This window comes from Podarcis tiliguerta, assembly GCF_965153285.1.
Source record: "Podarcis tiliguerta genome assembly, chromosome: 9".
NCBI lineage: Eukaryota > Metazoa > Chordata > Lepidosauria > Squamata > Lacertidae > Podarcis > Podarcis tiliguerta.
This window is the reverse complement of record NC_139542.1, coordinates 24550077-24559585: the sequence shown is the minus strand read 5'-3', so window position 1 is coordinate 24559585 and position 9509 is coordinate 24550077. Positions and strand designations below refer to the sequence as shown.

The window sequence follows — 9509 nt, the reverse complement described above, 5'->3', positions numbered from 1 at the left end:
GGTCTAAATAACAGTATTTATTGATTGTAAACAACAAGGAAAGGCCAGCCAGTCATTATACACTGTTTGCATAGATGGCAACATTTTGGAGTTCCTGCAGAGGTGAATGCTCAAGATATCACAAGCCACCTTAGGTGACAGCATTCAATATCTTTCATATTTCCCTTCCATGAAAGTTGTGGGGGGAAGTATAGCAAATTCAATATGAAGATGTTTGCTATGATTAGTATAATGAAAGGAAGGAGAGGGATTTGGACATTGCCAGAGACAAGGTGCCTGGAAGAAATCTCATCCCCCCCCCCCCCCGATATAAGCTCTGGCTCTGTAGGCAACAACGTCACCCACCCAAGTGTGCCACAGTGATGGGAGAAAGTGCCATGGCTACTTGTCTGCATGCACTGTGGCTACGAAAGCCACAGGGAATCTGCCTGAGATGCTGTCTGACAGCTTCATTCTAAACACATGCACACATGATTAATGGTCCTAAAGAAAAAATGGGTTTCAAAGGATCTGAGAATCCAACTGGGGTTGATAAGAAGAGCGTATCCTTTCGGCCGAGTCTTGCTTAGCACTTTTAGTCAAACTGCTTCTATTCCTCCCCCAAAAGATAGAAGAATAAAAGAATCTCAAGACTGCCACCAGACATCCATTCCTAGTGATCTGTGCTTCTAGATTCATTCATGTTCTCTTTTCTCCTCTCCATAATTTTGCAATCAGGACAGCAAGGACTGCACTGATAAAAGGCAATAGGCCAGAGGGGAGCAGTCTTCAGGCTCATTAGAACCAATTCACTGGAACCACTAGAGATTCAAGATCTACCAGCCAGAACTAGGAGCAAAAAATACATGCGTCTTCACATGTTCCATTCAACAAATTTACAACTCTGTACACAAAGAGTTGAGCACAGTAACATCCAACAAGTGTACAGTCAGTGCATCTGTGTATACAACAGCTGAGCTGCACAAAGCTGTACACTCTTTTAAAAAAACCATTTGTGTAATGTGTGAACAAGCCTATGGTCAGAATTAAAGAACAAGGTGCCTCTGAGCACATTCTGAACCCTGGAATTTGTTCTCAGAACCAGAACTGAGCTGGTACTTTCACAAAAGTACACTCCTGGTTAACCCAAGCTTTCTTTACTTCAGCAGTCTTATTTAAGAGGTGTAAGGTAATTGATGTTGCTCTTGCAGGAGAATCTCACTTAGTGGGGTGGAGCTGCAGCATAAGCCTCCTGACAGTGGGGCAGTGCCACTTACTAGGAGGGACAAGGTGGCAGGTGCGCCAGCTGAGCCAATCCTGCAGGTTGTCTGTGCAGCTCTGACCTTGCCACCTCCTTGTCCTTCCCACTAGGAGATACTGCTGCAGGAGGCCTATTGCTGCAGTTCCGCACCACCAGGCGAGCCACTTCCTTGTTTAAAAATAGCAGGGCAGGTTATGGATGAAGAATGCTGAACAGATATGCCCGATACGTTGAAGTTCTTTTGCAGTTTATTTTCATTATGGCTTTCTTCTTATCCACCTGCCTCGAGGCATTTTCTTACTGAGAAATGCTGTCGCACTTAGTGGGAGTTTGTGTGAGCCAGAAGCAATGCATTCAAAATGTATGGAGAGAAGTTGTTTTTAAGATTAGATTTCCTAGCCGAGCAGAAAGATTGGGGAAGTGGGACTAGGAGGCTGCCCCTAATAAAATAATGCAAACATTTGTACTGATTCATAGTCATACATACACATACCTCTGCCAGTGCTTTCCAGAAGTCACTTGTTTTTGCATTTTTGAATTCATGGTCTTTTAAATATTTCTGTTGGAGAAAATGGAAACAGATACTCAATATTAGTATGAACACCCACCTCAACAGCTTTAATGGTCTGATTTTAGTGTCAGGAGTTGAGCCAACACTCGAGTAGGATTTTGGCAGAGACACATGGCCGACTGGTATGTTCTCTCCCTCCTGGTCGATCGTTCGAGAGCTTCATAAGCTTTCTTCAGCCTGAACATCACAGCGACCAATGCCAACCAACACTGGCACACTTAGGGATCCGCAGAGTTTGCGCATCATGCGTGTGACAGACCCCAGCAACTCAGCATTTTGGCTAATCTACTTTATTTACATATAAACACACGCGGACCTCTGCAACATGGCTCCCTCTCTCTCTAGCATCAGACAGCCAAGAGAAAAAGAACAAAGCACAATAGTCCCACCTCACCGAACACAGTAACACAAACATCCTGTCTCTGTCACTTCCCACTTTGTGGAGTCAAAACCTATACTGTCATGTGATAGACAAAAATCCCATGACTGCAATCATAGATCAGGAATTCTAACAGTTAGAAGTTCTGCAGCACGCAGTTGCCACCTTCCTGGCTCTGTGGATCAGCAACTGCAACTTTGCAGTCTGCATTGGCTTCCTGTTGTTTCACGGGCATGATTCAAAAATCTGAGGGTGGCTTTGAATAACGTAACAGATGTGCCTCTTAATCTCTTAATATAAAAATGAAACATAAAAGCAAAAAATACACGATAAAAGCAAAAGCAAAACACTGACCAATAAACCCTGCTACCTTTAGTGCTCAATTGGAGAAAATGACAATTTGGGTTTTCCCCGGATTGCCATTTGTTCCAATCTATTGCTAAAGAGCAGTTTTTCCCTTGGTAAGGAGAGGGGCAAAGGGAAAACTGCTCAGACCCGTGCTTTCTAGGCACAGCAGAAGTGTGAACCAATCCTTGACATGCAAGAAGTGTATACAATTCTGCAAGGCATGAAGAAAGTGGATAAAGAATGCTTTTCTCTCCTCTCCTAACGTTAGAAGTCATGGGCATCCAATGATGCTGGAGGATTGTTGGAGGGTACAGGACAGGCAAAGGAAAGTGCTTCTTCACCGAGCGCAAAGTTAAACCATTTGCTCCCATTGGAGGCGTTCGTGGCCAAAAACATGGATGACTTTAAAAGAGGATAAGACAAATTCATGGGGGAGAATGCTATCAGTGGCCCTTTGCCTACGCTCTGCCTACATGGTCAGAGGCAGCATGTGTCTTGGTACCAGCTGCCGGGAATGGCAGGAGGACTATTGCACTCAGGTTCTACTTGAGGGGAGAACAGGATGCTGTCCTAGATGGGCCACTGGCCTGAATCCTCAAGTTCTTCCCCACATAACATTGAACTGCATGGATGCTTCCTAAACATATTCAGTCAGAAGTAAATTCCATTGAACAAACTGCTGCTTACACAGCTGCTACAGGAGATGGACTCTGAGCAACATCTCAAAAAGGGTGTTTCTAGGACTAAAGTGAAACTGTGAAGCTCCCTTGTTATTTTTGCTTTTGGATGCTGCATGTTGTTCTATTTATGGTATTGAAATATGGCTTGTTGTTTTTTGATATGTTATAATATTTTTGTTTTGCTATGTTATTGTGAAAATGTCGCTGTGTTATTGTTTTGCTATGTTATTGGGATTTTCTTGTGTAATGTTTGAAATACATATCTTTGTTGTAAGTCGCTTTGGGCATTATTCTTTGGTGGAAAAGTGGCATTCAAATAAAATGAGTGATTGTGTGTGCCAAGCTGAAGAACTTGTGGCCCTCTAAATGTTGGACCACAACACCCCTCAACCTCAGCTGCCACAGACCCTGGTTAAGTGTGATAGGATCAGGGACAGACTTTGGTAATATGGCACCCTGAATGAGGACAAAATGTTGTGCGTTCCCTAAATAACTCTTATTTTCATGCCTTCCTCCGTCTCGCTTTCTATTTATGCATGCTCTCAAGTGCAGTACAGGATATGTTGTACTCCCTTGGCTCAGTGCCTTGTGAGGAGGAACTGCCTGCACCGCCCTAAATCTGGTGCTGATGGGAGTTGTGGTCCTCCAACATCTGGAGAGCTGTAGGTTCCCCAGCCTTGATGTGCAAGATCCAGGTTTAGGATGCTGAGCTTCTAAGATCACCGGGTGTAAGATGCTAGTCGCCCCCCGCAGGATATTATAAAGAAATGAAATCTATTGTACTAACGCCGTTGAGGGAAGTTATGAACAACATTTTAAAAGAAAGAGACATCCCAGAAACTTGGAAAGAGGCATTTATTACATTTTTACCAAAACAGGACTCAGACTTAACCCAAGTAAAAAACTACAGACTGATATCATTGTTGAATACAGACTATAAGATATTTGCAGGGATACTTGCGAAAAGACTGAAAAGAATATTACGAGACTATATCCACAAAGACCAAGCTGGTTTCCTTCCAGGCAGACAGATGAAAGATAATATAAGAAATGTAATCAATTTAATGGAATATCTGTCTGTCAGGATTGATAAACAAGCCATGATGATATTTGTGGATGCAGAGAAAGCATTTGATAATATAGCTTGGGACTTTATGTTGAGAAACCTGGAACATATGGAAATAGGTGAAGAATTTTTCAATGGAATAAAGGCAATCTATACAGAACAAAGAGCTAAACTTATAATAAATAATGTTATTACAGAAGAATTGAAAATCTCTAAAGGAACAAGACAAGGATGCCCACTTTCGCCATTACTATTTATAACGGTGTTAGAAGTTCTTCTGAACTCGATAAGACAAAATGAAAATATAAAAGGGGTAACGATTGGGCAAAATGAATATAAAATTAAAGCATTTGCAGATGACCTGGTGGTAACAATAGAAGAGCCAACAACTACGGCTAAGGAAGTGTTAGAGGAGATGGACAAGTTTGGAGAAGTGGCAGGTTTCAAATTAAATAAGAAAAAAACCAAAATGATTGTAAAGAATATGGACCAAAGTGGAATCGAAATAATGCAACAACAACTGGAGATAGAGGCGGTTAAAAAAGTGAAATATCTGGGAATATGGCTAACTCCGAAAAATATTGACTTATTTCAAAATAACTATGTACCAGTGTGGAATGCAATCAAGAAGGACCTGGAAGTGTGGGGAAGAATGAAATTCTCATTTTGGGGAAGAATTTCCATAATTAAAATGAACGTGTTGCCAAGAATGTTATTTTTGTTCCAGACTATCCCCATAATCAAGGGGATTAGCCTATTTAAAGAATGGCAAAGAATGATCTCAAGATATATATGGCAGGGCAAAAAGCCGAGAATACAATATAAACTTCTAACAGATATAAGACAAAGAGGAGGCTTTGCCCTGCCGGATCTGAAATTATATTACGAGGCATCATGTCTTTGCTGGTTGAAAGAATGGATAAAATTAGAGAATAAGGAACTATTAGATCTAGAAGGATATGACAACAGATTTGGTTGGCATGCGTACTTGTGGAAGGATAAGAAAAAAGTACATAAAGGTTTTGGAGACCACATCTTCCGGGGCCCATTAATCGAAGTTTGGGATAGGTATAAAAACCTATTAGAACCTAAAGTACCACACTGGTTATCACCATTAGAGGTTATGAGTGTCAAAAAAACCAATATGAGAGGCGATTGGGCGACATACAGCCAATTGCTAATGAAAGAAGGAGGAAAATGGAAAATGAAACCATATGAACAAGTCAAAAAATATGTTTATGACTGGTTGCACTATTATCAGGTGAATGAAATGTTTAGGAAAGATGTAAGAGAATGGGGTTATATAGATAAAGACTCGACATTCCAGTCTGAAATAGTCAATAAGGAGGCTAAAACTCTTTCAAAAATGTATAATTTGCTGTTAGAATGGAATTTAAAAGATGAAGAGGTAAAGTCGGTTATGATTCACTGGGCCAGAGACTTTGGTTACAATATAAAATTGGTAGAGTGGGAAAAATTATGGAAAGAGAATTTAAAATTTACTGCATGTATGTCATTGAAGGAGAATGTGATGAAAATGTTCTACAGGTGGTACATTACACCTGCAAAACTGGCAAAAATGTATAAGACTTGTAATAAGTGTTGGAAATGCAAAGAAAATGTGGGCTCTTTCTATCATATGTGGTGGGAGTGTAAGAGAGTGAAAGAATTCTGGGAACTGATATATAATGAATTGAAGAAGATTTTGAAGTATACTTTTACAAAGAAACCAGAGATCTTTCTGCTCGGTATTTTGGGAAAAGAAATTAAGAGAAAGGACAGTAAATTTTTTCAATATGCAGTGACAGCAGCAAGAATGCTACTGGCGCGAAGGTGGAAACAACAGGAAATGCCGACACTCGAAGAATGGAGGTCTAAGTTGCTAGATTATGCTGAACTGGATAAGATGACTGGAAAGATTAGGTACTTAAGAGACCAAAAGTTTACAGAAAACTGGGGGAAATTTGTTAAATATCTGGAGAGCTTAAGTGATGGACAAATAACGCTAGAAGGTTTTAAAAGAGCACTGTGAATATTTGAGAGACATTGTCTAAAGGAAAGTGAAGGAAAAATAGGTTTAATGGCAATGGTTAAAAAAAGAAATGCGAAAATTAAATATGGCTACGAAAGATTTGCGGAAAAGCTGAAGGAAGTCAAAATTAAGGACTAAGAGATTGAAATATGAAATGTGAAATATATTTTATTTGTTTGTTATGTTTTGTTGTAAATTAATAAAAATTATTTTTTTTAAAAAAAAAAGATGCTAGTCGCCCAAGAATGTGACCAGAATGATTATACAGAAAAGTTGTACAAGATGAATGAAAGGGTTCTGAGATTTTTTTGAGGGTTATTTTTAAAATCTGTCCTTGATTAAACAGTTACAAATGTAATTCTCATTGACCTTAATTATTCCCCCCAATTAAAAGCTATTTATGTAAGAGAGCAGATTGTTCTCATTATACCCTGGTTGAGCTCATATTCCCATTATTCGAGAACACATCTTAAAATAACACTCATCCATTTACCAAGACAGGAATTTATAATCCAGGTACACCATGTGGGCCTCAGTAAACAAAAAAGAACACAGCCAGAGCGCTCTCTCTCTCTCTCTCTCTCTCTCTCCAAGCTCTTTAGTGCTAATGCACTGCCTAGTAAATGTGTCAGGCTGGAAAATGCTGACTCCCAATGTCACTGCTGGTTAAAAAATAGATCTGTCCTTTGGAAAGCGTTGAAACTTGCTTTCAGGGACCAAAGAATGGATCCTGCAGACATGCAAGATTGGAGCGTGGAGAGAAGTTTATTTTTCACTCTAGATTGTATTGTCAGGGAACACAGCTGTGTTTCTGCTGAATTGTCTTTTTTAATCACCCCTCTCCCCCCTGCTTTGGTTTTTAATTGAGATGGGTGGGTTCCCCCCTCCTCTTCTAAATCTTATACCTGAGGTCAGGTTTAAAGTGATATATCGCATTTTTCGCTCTATAGGACGCACCGGACCATAGGACGCACCTTGTTTTAGAGGGGGAGAACAAGAAAAAAATTTCTCCCCCTCTCTGCTCAGCGCCCCTTCAGCAAAGCGGCAGGAGAAACTGAGCCCCTTCCATTTCTCCTCCCGCTTGGCTGAAGGGGCGCTGCACAACTCTCTCTCTCTGCTGAAGCCAGGAGAGTCTTGCCCTCCCGGCTTCAGCAAAAGGAACCTGAAGCCTGCGGAGCGCAGCGGGAACTCCAAAGGCTTCAGGTGGCTACCCCTCTCGCTCTCTGATCCCTCTCGCTCTCCAGGCTTCAGTGAAAGCAATGCGAAGCCTCTGGAGCGCAGCGGGAGCACTCCCACTGTGCTTTGGAGGCTTCGCGTTGCTATCGCTGAAGCCATGGAGCCTGCATTCGCTCTATAGGATGTACACACATTTCCCCTTAATTTTTGGAGGGGAAAAGGTGCGTCCAATAGAGCGAAAAATACGGTAATTGATAAGGAGGATGTGTGGGAACCACTTTGTTGGATGGTACATTTTTGGTGGCTATAGTTACATGCCCAGATTGGTATTATCACAGGGTGCTTGTAACCACATGGTTTAATAGCTGATCATATTTGCCAAGAGGCAAAGGAAATCTTGACATGTCTTTGCTTCTTCAGGTTAATGATCAAGTGTAGGTGCTCTTGATGATGATAAAATAATCATATTCTTACCACTTGGTAGGATGACATAGCTGGCAAATATGCCAGGTGGTTACAGGAACACCATGGTAAGTCACCACTCATTGAACACCTAGCCTACTTCTGGGCTTCTCGTTGCCGTGAGTTTGGCCACTGTGGGAGCAGAATGCTGGACTAGATGTGTCTGATCCAGCAGGGCTTATCTCATACTCCTGTGTTCTCCTTGTGTGCTATACAAGCTCATATGCTTGGATAATAGCTATTTGTGGACCCAAGCTCCCTAAATGCACACCTGGTTGGCATGGTTGGCATTGCTTCCGCAGTTGCTTTTGCATCACTCCCAGGAATGTGTATGAAAGCTTCTGCCCATGTAGTTAGTTGGCTTCTCTGCCACGGAAGGTTAACTGCATGGGAGGAGGTTTTTAGAGATTCCTGAGAATGATGTGGCAGTAACAGTGATGGTGTATTAGTGGCGGGGGAGAGGTAGAGAAACGCTGCCTTTCATATTTTGGTTTTGTGATTGTCTGAAGAAGGCTTCTTCTGAAACTCTCTGGTATATTTATTTATTTCATATAATTTATACACTGCTTGATTGCAACCCTCCCCCCCAAAAAACCCCAAACCCTCAAAGAAGTTTACAAAATAAAATAAAATAAAATAATTGGCACAAGCAGTTAAAAAGAACTATTTAAAACTTTCAAAGAAATAGGAAATAAACTAAAAGCATATTAAAACACACATCAGTATTCTACATATCTGGGTAGGCTTGTCTAAAGAAAAGCATTTTTAGTAGGTGCCAAAGAGAGAACAGTGAAGGCACCTGCCTGCTGCTGTCAATAGGAAGGGAGTTCCAAAGTGTGTGTGTGTGTGTGTGTGTGTGTGTGTGTGTGTGTGTGTTTAGCAGAAATAGCAGCAGCAGCAGCACTGGATCTCTCTACCACTACTACCACCTCAGTTAATATGGATGACTTTGACTGGAAAAGCCATCCATTTCTCTCCATTAGAATTGCTATTTGACAGATAGGTTACAACCGTTACATCGTGTATAAAACATCATCCCTTTCTTCCTGGTACCTTCCTGACTTAGCTGTAGTGGGACAGTAGATGGCACTGTTTGTCTCACTCTCAACTACTTCTGTACTTTCAGCGTATACATACGGCATAAGCTTACATTATGGCAGACTGCGAATTATAAGTGCAAATGGATTGCAGCCGTGGTACAGAAATAAGGGTGGGAGGCTACATTCATGGCAACGGTGACCTTTCTCTATTAGCATAAGAACTGTGATGGCAGAATACAATATCCTAAAGGCTTGGGTGCCTTTATCACTTTGGTCTCAGTTCTGGCAGTGGGCACTAGATGCATCTGTGATGTAACAGTGAGCAATGGCCCAATATAATGGTATGGTAAACAATTTCATTTACGCACTAGTGCAGTCAGTGCTTGTGGTTCTACCACAGATGTGGGGAACATCTGGCCCTCCAGATTTTGCTCAACTCCAACTCCCATCACCCTTAGCAAGCATGGCCAATAGACAGGGATGATGGGAGCTATTGGTTGGCAACTCCTGACACC

General features: G+C 41.4%; 1 protein-coding gene across 1 annotated transcript in view; it reads right to left on the bottom strand.

Annotated features, from left to right (window-relative positions):
* ENPEP (glutamyl aminopeptidase) overlaps nucleotides 1-9509 on the bottom strand; it is a 60909-nt gene that overhangs the window by 19639 nt on the left and 31761 nt on the right. The window contains exons 9-10 of the mRNA XM_083398079.1: nucleotides 1641-1799; nucleotides 1323-1408 (exon numbers count right to left, since the gene is read on the bottom strand). Coding sequence (XP_083254205.1) covers nucleotides 1323-1408; nucleotides 1641-1799 — 245 coding nt within the window. The remainder of the gene's footprint in view (nucleotides 1-1322; nucleotides 1409-1640; nucleotides 1800-9509) is intronic.